General features: G+C 36.3%; 1 protein-coding gene across 1 annotated transcript; it reads left to right on the top strand.

Annotated features, from left to right (window-relative positions):
• Positions 1–7,165: 7,165 nt before the first annotated feature.
• On the top strand, positions 7,166–13,918 carry LOC149222701 (uncharacterized). Its single transcript, XM_089387653.1, has 3 exons — positions 7,166–7,639; positions 7,738–7,989; positions 13,481–13,918. Exons 1-3 carry the CDS (start codon positions 7,166–7,168, stop codon positions 13,916–13,918), a joined length of 1,164 nt encoding a protein of 387 aa, XP_089243779.1.
• The last annotated feature ends 7,879 nt before the right edge of the window (positions 13,919–21,797 follow it).

Below are 21,797 nucleotides of genomic sequence, written 5' to 3'. Positions count from 1 at the left end.
TCTAATGTTGCAAAGGAAACACCGTAAGGCATAGTGTGTGGAAGAATATTGAAATGTGAATGGGCTTTTTTGAAAGCAAGGGTCGATGATAATGAGTTTGAATTGAGGAAGCCATGCCGAAAACCCTATTCGGGGGTTAAAGTGGCTATGAAAGAGAATAAAAGTAGTCATAAATATCCATTGAACTTGTTTAGATACCTTAAATATTGCCTAGTTAAAGGTGAAGTTAAACAAATGAATTCACGTGAATAACAACTAGGTATCCATATTGATATACAAGGCCACTAGACATGCTTTGAAACACAGGGATAAAGAATGGGACCAGGTAAAACTTTCTATTTCCCTTTTCCTTTTAGTTTCATTGTTTAATATAGCCTCTCCTCTGGATATGTAGAGAAGTCTTATTCACTGAAATGCTATAAACCACCTTAACTCAGGGTTTCAGAATGCCAGACATGCTCTAAAACACGGGGATAAAGAATGGGACCAGGTAAAACTTTCTATTTCCCTTTTCCTTTTAGTTTCATTGTTTAATATAGCCTCTCCTTTGGATATGTAGAGAAGTCTTATTCACTGCAATGCTATAAACCACCTTAACTCAGGGTTTCAGAATGCCAGGGTCTTGGGCATTATGGGCTGCAACAGAGTTGTTTACAACGGTGGTCCCCTAATCCATAGTTTTTGTTGAATGTTGTTGAACAGATATACTTGGCAGATTATAATCATGACAAGGCAGAGCAGTCTGTTCTGTGGACCTTAAGTGCAGATGTTGGAAATAGGTATCAATGTCTGAGCCCTGTGAACAACATTAATTTGAATATGGATGCGAAAGCTGCAGATAGCCATGTTGGAGGAATACGTGATGGAAATGAACTCATCCTCTTAGAGTGGAAGAAACAGAGCAACCAGAAATGGAAGCTCCAGCCCATCTATTGTAAGCAATCTAACAATAACAAGTTGTCTTTCAAGCTCTTTATTGAAAGTAGCATCATTTCTGTAAGTTTATCAATAGAAAGGATGGAGGGTTCATGCTACTTGAAAGTTTATCATTTCTGACATTTTCTGTAAGTTTTTCTGGCATCATTTTCCACATTCTTTTGTTTGTAGGTTTGGGTGTTCATCATAAGTTTGCTTGGCCTTGCACCTCTTGCTGAACGTATAGGCTTTGTCACCGAGTAAGTGAAAAATTGCATGGTATATGTACATAGGCTATGTGTAATCTATACCTTGTACTGCAATTGTTTATACACTTGGAATGGTCACTGCAGTGCAGTGACTTCATAAAATATTATGGTTGTTGGTTCTACAATCTGATGTTTTGCTGTAAATTGTTGCAGACAAATTGCATTCTACACCGGACCAACAAGTGAGATTCTTATATGTATATGGACTATGTACTCATATTTGTGGATACAAGATATGAGCTAATTGATATATATGAGAAAGTGTTTGACATTTCAAAGTAACTGATGCAAATATATTGTTAATTAATTCTCCTATAGTTGGCGGGCTGCTCAACGCCACATGTGGAAATGCAACAGAGATGCTCATTGCAGTGTTCGTACTTTACCATGGCAAGACCAATGTGGTCAAGTATTCTCTACTAGGCTCTGTGCTTTCCAACTTACTTTTTGTGCTTGGCACATCTCTCTTTTGTGGAGGAATTGCCAACATGAAAAAAGAACAACGGTTTGACAAGGCATGTGATATATTTTTAGTTTTTCTTTAACAACCTAGGCCACCAAAACAAGTCCGACCTGCTCATGATATTCATTCATTAGGGCCTAACCATGGGTGTTGTATTGCTATATGACGTAGGTTATTTCTGGAATCGACTCTAGTCTTCTCATGATGGCTTCACTGTGTCTCATGCACCCTTGGCCCTTCAACAATCTATGGCATATAGTGAAGCAGCTGTATCAACATTACAACTGTCTAGAGTCAGCAGCATCATCATGCTGATAGCTTATGCTGCATATTTGTTCTTCCAATTAAGGACACAGACAATTGTTTGAAGAAGGCTCAGAAACAAAGGAGCTTTTTCTCTGAATCCTCAGCAACAAGAATTCTTTGTCTTGGGTTGTTCCACTCCATCCCCATCTCCATATACATCCATAATATTAGCTCTGTTGAGAGACAATTGAGACTTCTAGGAATCTGAATTCAACATTTTCTTGCTCACATTAGTGTAAATCTCCTTGACCACAATTTGGAATGCAGGCAATACATTTGTATTATCCAGAGCCAATTCATAGTCAAATGAATCCATGCATGATTGAATACAAGCAATGGCTTATCTAATCATGATTCAGTGTTTGAAGGCTGCCAATTTGACTCAGAGGAAGAGGTAAGTGACGCTCCAATGGTAATTGGGGATCTCCTTCTAGATTTGCATGACACTGGCTTGGAGCTTGCAGCTCTGGATGAAGCTATGTCAAATGGCAAAATTTTGTATCGTCTCAGATCGAAACTAGAATGTGTCTTGGAAAGGAGAGGCAAAAATGGTGATTTTTGGCACTCTAAATTTCTCGATTTCTTAGTGGCATTGTCTGATAGACGGCGCGATCGTGTTGAAAAGTGGCTTCACTGCAACACTGCAAAATTTTCTGGGAATGCTGATGTACAAAAGTTGCAACTGGAGGCAATTTTATCACTTGCAGAACTGAAACAGGGACTCTCTGTATGTGTTTGTAAATGTTTTGAAAATGGGAGTCATGATTGCAAAAAGAAAAATCATACATGTATGAAGCTCTGTTCTTTATTTGATAAATCATCTAATTGTAACAAATTTTGTTGCTTGAAGGTTGGCCATGAAGGTTACAAATTGCTACAAATTGGCAAATGCCTACAAATTGTTCATTCTAATAAAATGAAAAGTTATTTGCAGGTGGGATGTTGTCTTTTAACAAGTAGACTTCCAAGGATTGCCAAACTAAAGTCCCCATATGGATTATTAAGCAATGATGCATTTGAGATTAGGACAAATTCTATATCAGCATATTATTATACAACCTTAACTAATGCATTGACTAGCTTTTCCACTAGGCAATCAACTAGTGTAACGGATTTCACTTCGAGTGGATCTTTTCCAATATAATTGACTACAAGAAATGGCTTATCTAATCATTTGACTATGAATTCTCATGGTGAATCTAATACAAAAATTCCATCTATAAGGGACATTTGTCTTCTCCAATGGTTGACTAAGACAATTGAAGTTGTCGATGTTAATGTAGGTACGATAAATGACTCAAGAAAGACTTGATAGAAATAGTGTGTTAGTGTTGCTTTCATGGCATGTATCCTAAAGGAATTGATCTCAATAGACATTCAGATGCACAAGTTTAATCTAAATGGGAGAATGATATGACTAAAGAGTGCAATTCCTTTGATGAAAAATAAAAGTTGACTTAGTTCCCCAGGCATAAAGAAAGAATGTGATGAAATGTCTAATGGTCTACAAGACTAAATTTACCATCTGCATAAAGAAAGAACGTGATGAAATGTCTAATGGTCTACAAGACTAAATTTACCATCTACAAGTGTTATTGAGAAACATAAATTTACTTGTGACAAAAATCTTCTCTCAACAAGATCATATTCATATTGACTACATTGAAATATTTGCACCTATTGCAAATATGAACTCTTATCTACTTATTCTTTCACACATTATTCATTCTGTATAAGAGTTATAACATACATCCTACTAAAGAAATCCTTTTACACTTTGAAGCAAGCCTCCATAGTGTGGTATAAGAAGATTGATTGATTATTAGTTTTGGTTTCAAGCATCATGAATTTGATTGTAGTGTTTATATTTTTCAAATGATGATACTTACATGTTGGTGACTTAATCATAAATGTGCAAGCGATAATACTTACATGTTGGTGACTTAATCATAAATTGAAGTAGTGTCAACCTAATTTTGGGTTTGAAAAAACAATAAATAGAGATATTTAGAATTACAAACCTGAGTGTGTTGTATTTTTCCTTATGGAAGCCAAGTTTTGCAAATGGATAACAATATATTTATTTACCTAAATATAAATCGCCATTCATTATACATGTTTAGGATGGAACAATATAAACCATTTTTGGCACCATATCAATCAAGAGAGAAATTGAGTGAGTGTGCCTTTGAAAATTAATGGTACTCTCTACAAGAAGACTACTGGAGCCTCATTTACTTGATTCATAGCAGATTTGATATATTATTTGATGTTAGTGTGGTCTACAAATCCATGTAGGATATGAAAGAGAGCTGCTTAGACGCCACAAAAATGATTGTTTATGAAAGATACATATTAGCACAGTATGAAGTACTGCATTAAGAATATGAAACTAGTAAGTTACTTTGGTCTTGTAAGAAGCAGGCATAACTATTGACCACTAAAATTGAATATAAGGGTGCATTTAATGTTGACAAAATCAATGTGAATCCACATAATGGATGAGGTTGGCTTCTCGTTTGAGCAATAGATTCCAATGTATTATGCAATACAAAATCTTCTTGTTCATAGTAAAATAGTGTATGTGGAGTCTTCATGCCCATTATTTGACAAAATAAAGATATTGTGAATCTTCTTGTTCATAGTAAAATAGTGTATGTGGAGGCTTCATGCCCATTATTTGACAAAATAAATATATTGTGAATCTTATTTATTGCAAGATAAGTGATCACATCATTAATATTTTTGCAAAGTCATTAACAAAAGACAAGTTTACGAAACTTTGAACTATGTTTTGGATTTAAAAAATTGCAATCATGGTAGAGTGTACATAAGACAATTTCACCTCTAAAAAGTTTCAGATAGTTGTGTTGACAAATGAGCTTTGAAACATCAATTTCATCATACAATTTGACCTTTTATGGATATTGTTGATTCACAATGGAAGGTCAAATTACTAATTGGTTAGATTCGTCCAAGGTCCCCAAGTTATGCAAGTCGAAGTATCTAAGATAGGTCCCCAAGCTTTGCAAGTCAAAGTATCTAAGATAGGTCCCCAAGCTTTGCAAATCAAAGTATCTGAGATGAAGATCCAAATGCATTTAAGATGATTAACGTTGATTGTTTTTCCTATTTTAGATGAGTTACTTTTAATTTTAAGCCATATATAAATCATACCGATTGTCTTATCATTAAAATTATTTAGTTATCCATTTTATGTCAGGCAATGCTTACTTGTACTTCAACACTGTAAAGATATCTTTGAACACAACATTTTCTTGAAATTCATTATTCTTCGTTCCTGTAAGTCCACGGCTCTCTAACAACCATTACCATTGACTTGAGTACATTTAAAGAACATTGTGATATACTTAAAACCCTAGTTTTAAAAATAAGACATAAATTCCTTGAGAATTCACTTTCTAATAAGACATAAATTCCTTGAGAATTCACTTTCTTTAGATCCTTTGAAAGCTCATTTTCCATAGGAGTTCACGATTTGTTGTTAATTATCCTCGGCTGCACTTGGAGATGATAAAGCGCATAGCAACCTCCCATGAAATAACAACAGAAATCTTATAAATCAGACAGAGCAAATCAACATTGCCACGAAATACCTGAAGTATCATCATCGCGGTTACTTCATAAAAAGTGCCAAACATAATACAAAGAACAATAGCACAAACAAGCACCACACACATTTGTAATAAACTTTTATTATTATGGGCTGATAAAGAAACAGATGATACAGAGCTATACAGAGGCCAACCCCTAGTCAAGTCGATCACAAACAATGAACTATGATCATCCAGAGGCCAACTCCATTGAATTTGCTATACAATTATTTACATATTTTACATCATCAATACAACGGTATAAGAAGTGCAAGTGATCAGAAGTGCCAGTGGATTCAAATGAAGAGGATACAGAGCTATACAGAGGCCAACCCCCAGTCAAGTTGATCACAAACAATGAACTATGATCATCCAGAGGCCAACTCCATTGAATTTGCTATACAATTATTTACATATTTTACATCATCAATACAACGGTATAAGAAGTGCAAGTGATCAGAAGTGCCAGTGGATTCAAATGATTTAAGAAAGAAGGGGGAAGCACTGTATTAGGAATCTCTAAACAGAAAGGTGGGGTGCAGTTCCTATTCGATGAAGGAAAGCAAAAAATACCAGCAATTGCCCCAAATTGTCACCTCGTGCTGTACCAATCTCCTACCAAATCACACACCTTTCAAATTCAGATGTTTAGCAAGAAGTCCAGAATCCAACGCCTTCTCCTTCAGTCTGCCCAATTCTTGCAGATAGACTTGGGATCGTGACTTCTACTTTTCAAAGGAAACCTCCAGTGGCTAAAAGGAGTATTTTACTTCCTACAAGGCCAAGAAGTGCTAAGAATCTATGTCAAGCACTAGAATCTATGTTAACACTGTGATTCATCAATGGTCTTTACCTGTGTAGTTTGAAGAGTTGTCATTTTGTAGAACAAAGACTATTTATCAGCTTGTAATTTGTACAACTTGTATAAGCAATTCTAGATTAGGTGGATTTAGTTCCTTTCTCCTACCACCACTGTAATTAGTGCTGTCTTCTTTCAGATCTACCAATTTTGCACACTTCTCTATGATGAGGTCAATTTCGCAATTCCTGGGTCATCAAATGACAGGGCCATGTTCGGCCAGTGTGGTGAATAGTTCTCCATTGCTGGTCTTCTATTCGATGATCAACAAATCATATTTGGCAAATCCCAGTGGTATTGTGCTTTCTAGATCCTGGCATTGTTGTACCCAATTTCTGTCTTTAGCAAGGTAATTGTCACAGTGTAAAACAGATGAACGAGGATGGTTTTTAGAGAACCATCGTCCATACATACAACCTTCAAAGGAAATTACTTAATTCCATTGCAAGAGGCCCAAAATACAACATCTAAGAATATGATTTTATCAATCCAAGACTGTAGAGAAAACGCTCTGACTTTGATTTGAAGAGATCACCAAGGGAGAATCGGATGGCAGGTTCCCTCATTTAGCAAATAAAATAATTTCAGAAATATGTGGGTCCTCGACAACTAAAGCACAGGAAGGAAAGGTCTGACAAAAAAGTTAGGAGGAGGATTATGCATGAACTTTGCAGGTGGACATTTCGTTTACGCTAATGGGTAGTTTTTTATTTGGTTGAATTATTCTATTTTATTCAGAATGGAGTGGTGGTGGAAGAGAACTGCTGTCACAGCATCCAAATGCAGGAGGGAGGGAACAGACATCAAGGGAGGAGGAAGAATGAAGGGAAGAAGGAGAAGCTGCATAGCCAGTGCAATGTCTGTTGGGTTGTTAGTAATGGTGATGGTGGTACTAATGGCACTTTGGCTGGTTTTGTCAATGGATAACAACCCATTTCTATATCAACATGAAAAACAGGAGTACCCATCTCCAACAGATGACAGTTCATCACCATTGCCCGCAGCCATTTCTGTTTTCAGCCAACAGGGCTATGTAACAGTAAATACAAATATCGATTATAACTTTACTAAACTGTATATTGAATGGGGTATACGCCATACGGCACTGCATAATGAGATCTCCAAGAAAGGACTAAGGGGCCCCTCGGAGCTAAACTGCTTTTTATGGCTTCTGGAATGCTACAATCTCGCAAAACATCCTGCCATTGTGAAAGTAAGTAACGTTGCTTTCTTCTCCTCTCCTGTATTTTTAGTTTCTGAGATGATGGGTGGCTGAAGATGCTTTGGTTTTTGGGGAAATTTTCATCGCAGAGCCTGATACCAATCCTGGGACCAGATATTGTTCTGCATGGAATCAAGCTGTGGAAACCCACAAATGAGACTGCAAGGAGATTGCAATTGGACGGTCAGTCAGGACAATGTGATGAGGTTGCCAATGTGGTTTTAGGAAGCAATGCTAGGATTTTGAAGGGCTCACAGATGTATACGGGCAATTTGAGACAGAGACTTTTAAGTAAGATTGCTGCATTGGATACCTACCAAAATCATGCTCATGTAGAAGATGTAAGGTTCTCTTTGGCTCCAGTGTCTTTTAGTTTACAGTATTGCAGGACACACACATAAACTTATAGGGTTGACCTTTCAGGAGCAACCCTCGCTGTTATAGATCTGATCCAAAGATATTATGATAATAGAAATAACCCAAGAATAACAAGATAGAAATTCTTCTTTATTATCAAAACCCTTAAGGTAGGGCAACACCATACATTCACTCCTTAAGGAAGGAGAACACTCCACAAGCCATATGCCTGTTCATACAAGAATACTTCTCTTCCTCTTCATATGGAGTCTCTAGCCTTTATATAGGCCTCATACATACAATACCATGTACCATTACCATGGTTTCCTTATACCATCAACTAATACCATGGGCCCCTTACATTATTATTAACTACTTGTGGTCCCTTACATGACATGGGTTAACCACCTTATTTATTACTATGGCCCATCCCATTATTACATTATTACCTTGGGTACCTCCCTTGGTACCCCATATTATCCCCCCTAGGTACATAACATTCCACCCCCCTAAACATGTTTCGTCCCCGAAACATGGGAAGAACATAAATAATAAGATCTACTCAAGAGAGTAGTCCACTGATACCATGCACGTGCATCTAGCCATCCAAGAGAAAGGTGAACCCTCGATCTCGCTGGTGCCTCGCTCGCTTGAGATGGAAGTTGACCGTGGTAGCTCTTCTGTGTGGAAGTGTAGTAGGTGGATCTTTGTTCCTCTCGATCTATCCTGCGGGGTTTGTTGTCCATGTGGCTAATTGGTTGCCATCTTGATTGTTGTCTTGCTGGGTGATGTGGGTGATGATATGTTGAAGTTTTAACCCACGATGGCTTTTTCTTTACTTCACCTTGCTGTGGTGCCTCTTGTGGTGTCTTCTTTTTCAATATGACTTCAACCACTGAATCGTCCTTGGATGTATCAGCACCTGTAGCCTTTTCTTCTGCAACCTCTGTTTGTGTTTGATTGTCGATCATCAAAGGCTCATCATCTGATATGTCAGTCCCTTGAACATCTTCTGCTTCAGCCTCCATGTGCTCTACCTGTTTATGGATGGAGATATCCTGTAATGTAATTTTCTTCTTTTTATACCATAGCTTTATGAATTTCTTCTGCCCATTAATATTGATAGTACCCACGGATTCCATCCAAGGATATCCCAAAACAACATCCATATTATCCATTTCTGAAGCATAAAAATCACCATGCAACACATATTTATCCATAGAAATCTTCAAATCCTTGTACACTTGAACATTCTCATTATCAACCTGTGTATGTTCAATTTGTTTTGCTGGTACTTGCAATTTGTTTGCCAAATTAACACTGATAAAATTATGTTTACAACTAGGATTGATAGAAACAATGATCTTTTCTTTCTGAATCAATCCATGAATCTGCAATAAGGATATACCAGTAGGAAATAGACCCACATGTTTCTCCTTATCTTGTTTTCTGGCATGAGACCATCTGTCTAAAAGTAATTTTTCAATTTCTTCATCTGAAATTTTGGTCAACTGTTCGTGGTCAAGTGATAACCACCATTTTTTAGCCTCATCTCTCATATTAAGCAGTACCATATCTTTCCAACATATCCGATATTTGGACTTTATTCTTTGTATGAATTCTTCAATAGTAGGACCATCATCTTTTCCTGTAAAATATAAATCCTTGCTAGAAGCCATGAAGGTTTGGAAAAAGTTTCACTTACTTGGCGAAAATTTGAAAATGTCACAGTTTTGTCAATATTGCTCAGAATCTCTATTATAACCTATTTTTGGAAATGGAACAACCATTCTGCATCTGCCCATGTGATAGAAATCCTGATTCATACACTGGAATTTCAGATTTGCGCTGCTACTCTCCCGGCGTCACCCAAAATTTCTACAAAAAGAGCTGATTTTAAATCAACGATATCTCCCTCATCCGGACTCCGATTCGACTGCTTTTTTTTTGAAGTTGAGTATTTTTTCCCAAAGAATCCAGATCTGCAATTAGATTTTGCAGATCTTGTATCAGGACGTCTAGATCTGCGCCGCAAACTCGCTGTCCTGAAAATTGTCTGCAACCCCACTAATTTTTATATCATCGATATCTCCTTCATCCGGACTCCGATTCAGCTGATTTTTTTTTTGAATTTGGGTATTTTTTCACAAGGAATACAGATCTATAATTAGATTCTATAGATCTGGCACCAAAACGTACAGATCTGATCTGCAATTTCGCCACCCAAAAATCCCTGCAAAAATAAAAAAAAAAATTTCTCCACGATTTGCCCAAGAAAGTGCTCTGATACCACTTGTTATAGATCTGATCCAAAGATATTATGATAATAGAAATAACCCAAGAATAACAAGATAGAAATTCTTCTTTATTATCAAAACCCTTAAGGTAGGGCAACACCATACATTCACTCCTTAAGGAAGGAGAACACTCCACAAGCCATATGCCTGTTCATACAAGAATACTTCTCTTCCTCTTCATATGGAGTCTCTAGCCTTTATATAGGCCTCATACATACAATACCATGTACCATTACCATGGTTTCCTTATACCATCAACTAATACCATGGGCCCCTTACATTATTATTAACTACTTGTGGTCCCTTACATGACATGGGTTAACCACCTTATTTATTACTATGGCCCATCCCATTATTACATTATTACCTTGGGTACCTCCCTTGGTACCCCATATTATCCCCCCTAGGTACATAACACTCGCTCATGTAAAATCAGGAACGAACCTTCTAACTGGTCTTCTGTTCGATGATCAACAAATCATATTTGGCAAATCCCAGTGGTATTGTGCTTTCTAGATCCTGGCATTGCTGTACCCAATTTCTGTCTTTAGCAAGGTAATTGTCACAGTGTAAAACAGATGAACGAGGATGGTTTTTAGAGAACCATCGTCCATACATACAACCTTCAAAGGCAATTACTTAATTCCATTGCAAGAGGCCCAAAATACAACATCTAAGAATAGGATTTTATCAATCCAAGACTGTAGAGAAAACGCTCTGACTTTGATTTGAAGAGATCACCAAGGGAGAATCAGATGGCAGGTTCCCTCATTTAGCAAATAAAATACTTTCAGAAATATGTGGGTCCTCGACAACTAAAGCACAGGAAGGAAAGGTCTGACAAAAAAGTTAGGAGGAGGATTATGCATGAACTTTGCAGGTGGACATTTTGTTTACGCTAATGGGTAGTTTTTTATTTGGTTGAATTATTCTATTTTATTCAGAATGGAGTGGTGGTGGAAGAGAACTGCAGTCACAGCATCCAAATGCAGGAGGGAGGGAACAGACATCAAGGGAGGAGGAAGAATGAAGGGAAGAAGGAGAAGCTGCATAGCCAGTGCAATGTCTGTTGGGTTGTTAGTAATGGTGGTGGTGGTACTGATGGCACTTTGGCTGGTTTTGTCAATGGATAACAACCCATTTCCATATCAACATGAAAAACAGGAGTACCCATCTCCAACAGATGGCAATTCATCACCATTGCCCGCAGCCATTTCTGTTTTCAGCCAACAGGGCTATGTAATAGTAAATACAAATATCGATTATAACTTTACTAAACTGTATATTGAATGGGGTATACGCCATACGACACTGCATAATGAGATCTCCAAGAAAGGACTAAGGGGCCCCTTGGAGCTAAACTGCTTTTTATGGCTTCTGGAATGCTACAATCTCGCAAAAGTAACGTTGCTTTCTTCTCCTCTCCTGTATTTTTAGTTTCTGAGATGATGGGTGGCTGAAGATGGTTTGGTTTTTGGGGAAATTTTCATCGCAGAGCCTGATACCAATCTTGGGACCAGATATTGTTCTGCATGGAATCAAGCTGTGGAAACCCACAAATGAGACTGCAAGGAGATTGCAATTGGACGGTCAGTCAGGACAATGTGATGAGGTTGCCAATGTGGTTTTAGGAAGCAATACTAGGATTTTGAAGGGCTCACAGATGTATACGGGTAATTTGAGACAGAGACTTTTAAGTAAGATTGCTGCATTGGATACCTACCAAAATCGTGCTCATGTAGAAGATGTAAGGTTCTCTTTGGCTCCAGTGTCTTTTAGTTTACAGTATTGCAGGACACACACATAAACTTATAGGGTTGACCTTTCAGGAGCAACCCTCGCTCATGTAAAATCAGGAACGAACCTTCTAACCAAGGTAAAGGACATTACCTGAGCACAACTTGTTTAGGTAAAATCAGGAACTAACAAAGGTAAATGACATTACCTGAGCACAACACAGTTAGGTAAGACCTTTACATAATTTTGCTAGAAGGATTTGGATAGTCCTGATGCAAGGTCACTGTCATACCTGAATTACAGGGATTGATCCTTTCATGCGGGTGGTTGTATGTGAGTGTGTCTACCATTTTTAATTTGTTTAAGGTACAAGCTTGCTCAATATTGTATGTGAGTGTGTCTACCATTTTTAATTTGTTTATGATACAGGCTTGCTCAACATTCTTTCATTCTAATATTTGTTTCTTCCCTCTGGTCATAGTCCTAACTCTGCTCATTGTTTTCTTTCTGGCTTAATCAACATATGTTTTCTACTTATCTTGTTATACTACTTCGCTGGTTTTCTCATAGATACCGTGAATTTTTTCCTCCATAAGACAGAATATCGGCCTAAAAATTTGTCAATCTGCAAGTGAGCTTGGCAAGCTCACTTGCAATGATACAGATATACTCATTTATTTTTCTTGCAGAGGAAATATCGGGGCAGATCTATCTGAAGAGATCGCATCTCGCTCTGAGTTTATAGCAAAGCCTAACCCGGAGGGCCTAACCCTGAGGAAAATTGACTCGTGACTTTCCATTAGAGAGATACTTTAGTTACAGGAATTCGACCAATTGAGCTAACCCTCTATACTAATATATTAATTTTTGATATTTATTTGCAATTCCTTATTTGTTTCGGCTAACAAGTTTATACCAGTCCTTTCTTTCTAATACCCTTGTTTTTCCTCTGTTCATAGTCCTATGTTATTATACTTATCTATACTTATCTGCTTACATTTTCTGCCAACTTGTATTGCTCATTTTATTCTTCTTTAGTTGTGTCGTAACCCTGTTTTTGCCTCATGAGGAACGATATGGATTTAAACCTTTGCTAACCTGGCAGCAGGCTTTGGGTGAAATTCTCTAGATTGATGTAATGACATCTTTCTTTTCTTCGGTAGTAACAGCACCTGATGGTTTTGCTTGTTAAGTGGATCAATTTGGTGTAGTGGTTAGTTTAATTGTATGATGGAGTGTTTGTGTAGGCATTAAATCTCACTGTTGTGTGTCCCCTTGCAGAATGTAAGGTTACTAAATTCATGTCAATCCTTTTTTCTTGCAAATATGTATATTTTTCCCACTCCAAAATAAACTGCGTTTTTCCTTTACTTACTAACATATATTATGTATGTAAATCAAATTACCAACATGCTTGCTAACATACAATTTTTTTTAATAGATAATTGTTGGAACTGTAAGGAAGGGGATGCTTAGAAAGCTAGGCAAGCGCACGAAGGACTTTGTGTTCATCACCACAGAAGCAAGAACTGGCAATGCAATTATATTTCATGGAAAAACTTTATACAGAATGGAGACAACTGTTGGGGAAGTGTCGGTGGTTTTACAGGGAACCTGCCATCCGAAAGACAACATACTCCATATCTGTCAAGCTGCAAACAATATCCAAGAGAAGCTTAGGTCTGTCTTTACACTGAACAGTCACCACAGAATACCCCCTCTCCAAACAGTTGTCAACAGTCACAAGAGGCTTGGCGTTGTCGTTGTCGAAGTATCTAAGATAGGTCCCCAAGCTTTGCAAGTCAAAGTATCTAAGATAGGTCCCCAAGCTTTACAAATCAAAGTATCTGAGATGAAGATCCAAATGCATTTAAGATGATTAACGTTGATTGTTTTCCTATTTTAGATGAGTTACTTTTAATTTTAAGCCATGTATAAATCATACCGATTGTCTTGTCATTAAAATTATTTAGTTATCCATTTTATGTCAGGCAATGCTTACTTGTACTTCAACACTGTAAAGATGTACTTCAACACTGTAAAGATATCTTTGAACACAACATTTTCTTGAAATTCATTATTCTTCGTTCCTGTAAGTCCACGGCTCTCTAACAACCATTACCATTGACTTGAGGACATTTAAAGGACATTGTGATATACTTAAAACCCTAAAACCTCATGGGAAAAAGAAAAAAAACAACCATTCTTTTTCCATTTAAGAGGCATTTACTTTACCCAAAAAGAGACAAATAAGACAGTGATACACAGAGGATATAAGCTACAAATGAACCTGATCTCTGAGTAGGAAGGGCCGAAGAAAACCATGACCAATAGAGCAGAGCACTGGCATAGTTACAACCATAGCGTCAATTTCCAGGGATGGTAGAGGGAAAAATAGCAGCAGTAGGGCTCTCATCATCAACTCAAGCCGTCCCCTCCTCGCCCCTCCCATGATATTTGAACTTTATATTGGCAAAATTTGCAGCTAGTCCCAAACCATTACCGCCACTCTAGAACTAGTCCCAAATCATTACCACTGCAATCAATCCAGCGCCAGTGAGTACAACCAAATATTTGTAAAATGGCTTGTCAAAGGGGATAACAGGGTTTTTAGGGTTGTGTATTAATCCTTTCTGAAGAAGATGGTTAATAGCAACATAAACAAAAACACAGCAGGCAAAACCCATGGAGATTACATAAATCCAGTCCGCTACGTGGCCCTGTGTAGTGGCATCGATAAGTATCCCAATTGCAACTCCAATGGGGCTCGAAATGGCGAAGGCGAAGGCATACCCTACACAGGAGAGGAAGGGCCTGTTGGGAATTATGCGCAAGAGCGCTATGCCCATCGCAACCGCAGTGAATATCTTGTGTAAACACACCGTCCACAGAGCTCTCCACGCATCAGCCTCGGTCGATGTATCAAAAAAATTTAGGTTCAATTGCTTTAGAGGTATTCATTAACCTTAATCTGAAAACAGGGCAAATTTGGCGCTGGAACCAGATGCCAGATGCGATGCGATGCGCGGCCAGATGCCAGATGCGATGCGTGGCCAGATGCCAGATGCGATGCGATGCGCGGCCAGATGCCAGATGCGATGCGCGGAGGGATAATGAATCAAACACTTCTAAATCAAACGGTGAATATTAATTCCATCATCTAACAACGAATCCAATGGCGCAGGAAGGTACAGAGTGGCACTGGAGGGGAGTTCTTCCCAGAGGAACGCCTTACGGCGTAATTATGGGTACTACTTGAATCAATCAACACTATTATCTTTTTCTTCTTGATATATCCTTCTAACTTGAGAGTTTGACGAGTGGTAATTCCTACCAATGCATTACAAGATATGGTCAGATTCATTTCTTCTTTCTCTAGGGTTGGTTCCTAGTGTATATCCTCCTCTTTTGATGTTTCTTGTTCCTTTTCTTTCTCCCCTTCACAATCTATGTAGAATAATTTCTTCTCAACACACTTATGACCTTTAGTGTATTTTCTATCACAACTGTAACAAAGCCCTTTTTTTCTCTCTTCCACCAATTTTTGTGGTGTCAACCTTGTAGGTTGTGGAAGGATATGATTAACAAAACTTCCATCTTTATAGTTGTGAGTGGCAGACTTCCTTATTGCCATAATTTTTCTTTTAACTTTTCTTGCTACCTTGAATGCCTTCTCTGATGAATCAGGTTCCCAAAGGCGAACCTCATGTTGGATGTTATCCTTTAAGGTGCCTATGAAGACATCAATCCTATGCTCCTAGAGAATATCATTTACCCTGATATTCAAATTTTGGGAAGTCCTCAATGTGCTCCTGCACTGAACCCTTTTGTTTGAGATTTATCAGTTGGATAAAGAAGGTGTTGCTCTTTGTATCCTCATAATGTGCTATCATTTCCTCCATAAAAATTGAACAAGTGATTAGTGATTTACGAGAACAAATCCATTGATACCATACAAACTGATTGGGTTCTAAATATAGTTGTAATGTGTACCTTTTGTGTGTTGCACATTATGGAGATCAAAATATTGCTCCATCTGTAGTATCCATGTTACTGGATCCTTGCCATCAAACTTCCTCATATCAATCTTTGGAATATGGTGGGTCTTAAATCCAAAGTTATATTCTATGGAATCATGATTAACATTCCTTTTATTCTCATCATGAGTTTCATCTAATGCCTTTTCGCCATTAGGAAGCATTTCTTGTAGCAACTTGTTCAAACCTTCCATGTATGATTTTAAACCATTCTTCAAATCTTCCATGTTTCCTTTCATTTTTTCTTCTATACCATCCATCTTACCTTCCATACCATTTTTAAAACCATCTATCTTAGCTTCCATTTTATTTTTGGTTACTCTTTGCGAGAGTGGAATTTGTTGCACTTGGCCTCATAATTTTGATCTATCATGTTGCATTTTTTCCTCTTCTTCATGTGTCATAGAAGAGATTTATGGTTGCTTACTAGGTGTGTCCATTTTTTGCTTTGAGTAATTTTGAAATCAAGCAATGATATTTATGCTTCACTATGCCCTTTGAATCACTTCAAACTAATTTTTCAAACAAAAGTTATGCAAAATTAAAAAAATACACACATTTTTCTTGCTTTTTAGGAGCTAGATATTGCAGTTGTTGTATCTCTGTAATTGTGAATCTCCAAGATCTAAAATTATGTCTTATAGTATCCCTCTGAGTCTTCTTTCTAACCCAACAAGTTATACCAAGATTGGATTCTTCAAGAAAGAGTTATGCCCAATCTCCCACAATGACCTGATTATAGACTAGTTTAGTAGTGCGAATTTTTACGGAGTGCCACATGTCACTATTTCCACATTCGACGCTAAAAAATGATACCCAAAAATCTGCATTCCATCCTGTTTCCATCACTTTATACTAAATTCAAATATGATACTCAAAGAGAAAGTTATGCCGATTTTCCCTAAGTCACTTGTTTTAGATGAAATTATGGAGCATGCAAAAACCATAAATTCCTTAGACCATATCTCCAAAAAGATAGCGAGTCAAGATCTGAAATTCGTACTTGAAGTTCACCACAATTGCAAATCCACATGGTTTCAATTTCATCTTCTAAAGCTTTGAAGAAAAAAAGTTAGTGCGAAATTCCACGATGGCCTATTTGAAGCAGCAAAAACCTAGAATCCAAATCTTTGATACCAAATGTTATGTAACTAACTCACAAATATATAGTTCGTTGAATTAAAATTATCCTCTTCGATGGGGAAACCTCCTTTACATTCCATAAATGAACAATTATATGATGATACAAATGACAAGACCTGATTTGTATATATAGGAGTCTAAAGGGTCACAATATAATCAGAGCCTACATAACAATAATAATGTAAGGGCACAATAATAACAATAGTTGGCTTCTATGGGGCAAAACAATAACAATATGGGGGCTACATGGGAATAATAATAATAATAAGGGGGATATACTAGTATTATATGGACCTAACAAACATGGTTAGCAATGATCGAACATCGCATTGTGACAAAGATTGTCCCGATATGAAAAACATCCATGGTTAACCATGGTCCAACATCGCATTGTTACAAAGATTACCTCGATATGAAAATAAACCATGGTCAACCATGGTCCAATGTCTCATTGTGAAAAATATTGTCTCGATATGAAAAACATCCATGGTCAACCATGGTCCAATGTCGCATTGTGACAAAGATTATCTCGATATGAAAATCAACCATGGTCAACCATGGTTATTTTAGTGTTTATAATACTTAAATCTTAGGGTTTATATAAATTAGGTTTACAATATTATTCCATGGGGTTTAAAATTATTCCCTTGGGTTCATAATCCCTTAGGGCTTTAGTATTAATCCCTTGGGTGTATTGCTCCCTTGGGCTTATAATATCAATCCTTTGGGTTTATTATTCCCTTGGTTTTATAATATAAATCATGGTCAACCATCGTCCAACGTCGCATTGTGATAAGGATTGTGTCTATATGAAAATTAACCATGGTAAACCATGTTTATTTTAGTGTTTACAATATTTATCTTAGGGTTTATGCACCTTGGGTTTATAATATTAGTCCCTTGGGTTTGATATTATTCCCTTGGGTTTATAATATCAATCCCTTAGGTTTATAATATCAATCATGGTCAACCATGGTCAAATGTTGCATTGTCACAAATATTGTCTCAATATTAAAATAAACCATGGTCAACCATGGTTCAATGTCGCATTGTGACAAAAAATGTATCGCTTATAGTATTTATCTTAAGGTTTATATACCTTGGGTTTATAATATTAATCCATTAGGTTTAATATTACTCCCTTGGGTTTATAATGCCTTGGATTTTTAGTATTAATCCCTTAGGTTTTTTATTCCCTTGGTTTTATAATATGAATCTCTTGAGTTTATTAATCTAAGGGTTCACATTATTATTTAATAATAATAATTTTGTTGTAATATTATTTTTATTATTAATTATAGTGATAATAATAATATTTTTGTTGCAATAGTTTTTTTTAATATTTCTATTGTTATATATTTATCAATTGTAGATACGAATGAAGCCTTCAGCTATATACATTTAAAAAAACATGTAACATGTAATAATATATATACATTTAGCCCCAAGAGTTAGCTCAATCGGTCAAATCAAGTGCCTCGCCAATGGGAGGTCATCGGGTCGAATCTCGAAAGCTCTTGGGGTTAGGTCAGTAAATAGGCCGAGGGGTGTTGATGCCTTGGGGTGCATCCACTCAGTGTTGAACAACCCTGGATGTAGCGGCTACCCATTGACCTAGGTATCCGTGAACCAGAAGTGAAAAAAAAATAATATATATACATGTAAAAAACATGTAATATTATTATTTTTGAATCCGCATGTAAATTTATAATTACAGGCTAAAGGTTTAGTTAATTGGTTTAGCATATCCTCTGACATATCTCTTTCTGACCTAGGTAATAAACCTATAGTTATATCACTCGGTGCAACTCAACCACAAAATTCTTATCATTTTGTGCCTGTCCTTTTTGTTATTACAATGGTTTTTTTTTGTTCTTATATTTATTATATTAATATTATTGATAGTAACATTAATTCTTAATATTATTGATAATTGATGTATGTGCTTCATATGTTCATATCGGCATTAATCAACAATATTTATTAATGTGGTTGTGCTAGTATCTTACTAATAAAGAATGCAAGTTAACGACAATAGCCGAATAGCCTCCCCGTACGTCACGTCATGCATACGTGGAGAGGAATTGGTGTATCAGATATCATGTGACATATAGAGTAATATATGTGTTATTACAGAGGAATATGTGTGTCTGCCCTGAGTTTTAGTCTTGTTTGATCGATCGATTGATGGATTAAAGAATCAGTGCGAGCGGAAAAATGTTGTGGAATCGTTATCATTAATATAGTATTCTATATAACCTATTTACAAGTCTGCAAACTTTTTTAAAAATGTGTTATAATTTAAAATAAAATAATATTATAATCAAAGATAATAAAAAAATTATTAAATAAAATAATATTTATTGTGTGGAAAGGTGCATATTTACAATTCAATATGAAAGTGATGTGTGATTTTGTCCCTATTCATGTTTTAAAATTAAAAATAAATATGATATAAAACTAAAATGAAAAATGAAATATTTTATTTATGAAACATATTGAAATATTTTTTCTGTTAATATTTATAATTGATATTAAAATATAATTTGTTGATATTTATAATTTTTATTAAAATATAGTTAGTTATTAATATTTTTTTAATTTATTAATATAATATTATTTTATTATTTTAGACTCGTTTCTTTCCTCTTTTTTTATCAATATAAATGGGACCAATCCCTACATTGTGTATTGGTACATACAAACGATAAAATATCTTTGTCTCTCCCTGCTATTATGTATGAACAAAATTGTTTCAAACCTGTTCCATCATTAGCAATGTCCAAGTGAATAGATGTTCACTTTCGAGATGATCCGGGTCTAGCTCGATAACATGATCTCTTCCAATCCAATGTGAGAAAGTTACATAGTGTCTACTTTTTCCGATAAAGGGGTGTTTGCATGGGTTTGCCTTGGTATCGCGTTCATACCGTCGTATTGAATGATCCTGGACGGTTAATTTCTGTACATATAATGCATACAGCTCTAGTTGCTGGTTGGGCTGGTTCAATGACTCTGTACGAATTAGCAGTTTTTGATCCATCCGATCCTGTTCTTGATCCAATGTGGAGACAAGGTATGTTCGTTATACCTTTTATGACTCGTTTGGGAATAAAGGATTCATGGAGTGGATGGAACATCACCGGAGAAACTGTAATTAATCCCGGTATTTGGAGTTATGAAGGTGTGGCCGTGGCACATATCGTGTTTTCTGGCCTGTGCTTTTTGGCAGCTATCTGGCATTGGGTATATTGGGATCTGGACATATTCTGTGATGAACGTACGGGAAAACGTTGTTTAGATTTGCCAAAAGTATTTGGAATTCATTTATTCCTCTCAGGAGTAGCTTGTTTCGGATTTGGAGCATTTCATGTAACGGGTTTGTATGGTCCTGGGATATCCGTTTGTTCCGGTATAAATAGTAGCTATTTGTTCTTCTACAGTCAAAGGAGCCGACTGAGATTGTTTGAGCAACTCACGTAATCGTTGACCCCTCGCCAATTGATCTTGAGTAGCTTTATCAAGATCGGAAGCAAATTGTGCAAAAGCTTCCAACTCTGCAAATTGAGCTAACTCTAATTTCAACTTTCCAGCTACCTTTTTCATAGCTTTTATCTGAGCCGCAGATCCTACTCTAGAGATGGAAATACCCACATTAATAGCAGGTCGGATCCCGGCATTGAATAGATCGGCCGATGAAAATATTTGTCCATCGGTAATGGAAATTGCATTAGTGGGAATATAAGCTGAAACATCTCCAGCTTGAGTCTCAACTATTGGTAGAGCAGTAACACTCCCCTCACCTAACTGGGAACTTAATTTAGCTGCTCTTTCCAAGAGACGGGAATGCAAATAGAAAACATCTCCCGGATAAGCTTCTCGGCCAGGTGGTCTTCTTAATAGAAGAGACATTTGTCGATAAGCTTGTGCCTGTTTGGAGAGATCATCATAAATGATTGATGTGTGTTGTTTTTTATACATGAAGTATTCAGCCAAAGTTGCTCCTGTATAAGGGGCGAGAGTAGGGAAGGGATATAATTTGTTGATATTTATAATTTTTATTAAAATATAGTTAGTTATTAATATTTTTTTAATTTATTAATATAATATTATTTTATTATTTTTAAGTGTAACATTATGATACAAAATAAAAGTGATTTTTAAGAAATATAGATATTACTACATATATTTTAAATTGTGATTTAATGTGGATATATTTATATCTTTTAAAAATGTTTAATATGAAGTTGCATTTACAATTAATCACTTTTTAATAAAATCTTAATTTTTTTTTAAGTATTAAATTTAAATATAATAATATTTCAATATTATTCTTCGTTTTGTAAAATAACTTTATTTTTGAGGCAGATGAAACCTAACTTTATTTTTGATATAGATGAAACCTTCTGTTAAACTGTGTGTTGCATTCTATTTGAAGTGAACATTTCACCCATCTTCACGGACATTAAGCTTTTTTAATGATGCGAAGAGTAATAGACGAAGTCAAATAGAGGATGAAGTTAGAATATAACAGTTAGGGTAAGTGAGAATGATGAGGCCGTTGATTAATAATGACAA

Source organism: Pinus tabuliformis, chromosome Q (genome assembly GCF_031772625.1).
Source record: "Pinus tabuliformis cultivar Carrire ecotype Pingquan chromosome Q, CPIR1, whole genome shotgun sequence".
Classification (NCBI taxonomy): domain Eukaryota; kingdom Viridiplantae; phylum Streptophyta; class Pinopsida; order Pinales; family Pinaceae; genus Pinus; species Pinus tabuliformis.
This window is presented reverse-complemented; position numbering and strand designations above follow the sequence as displayed.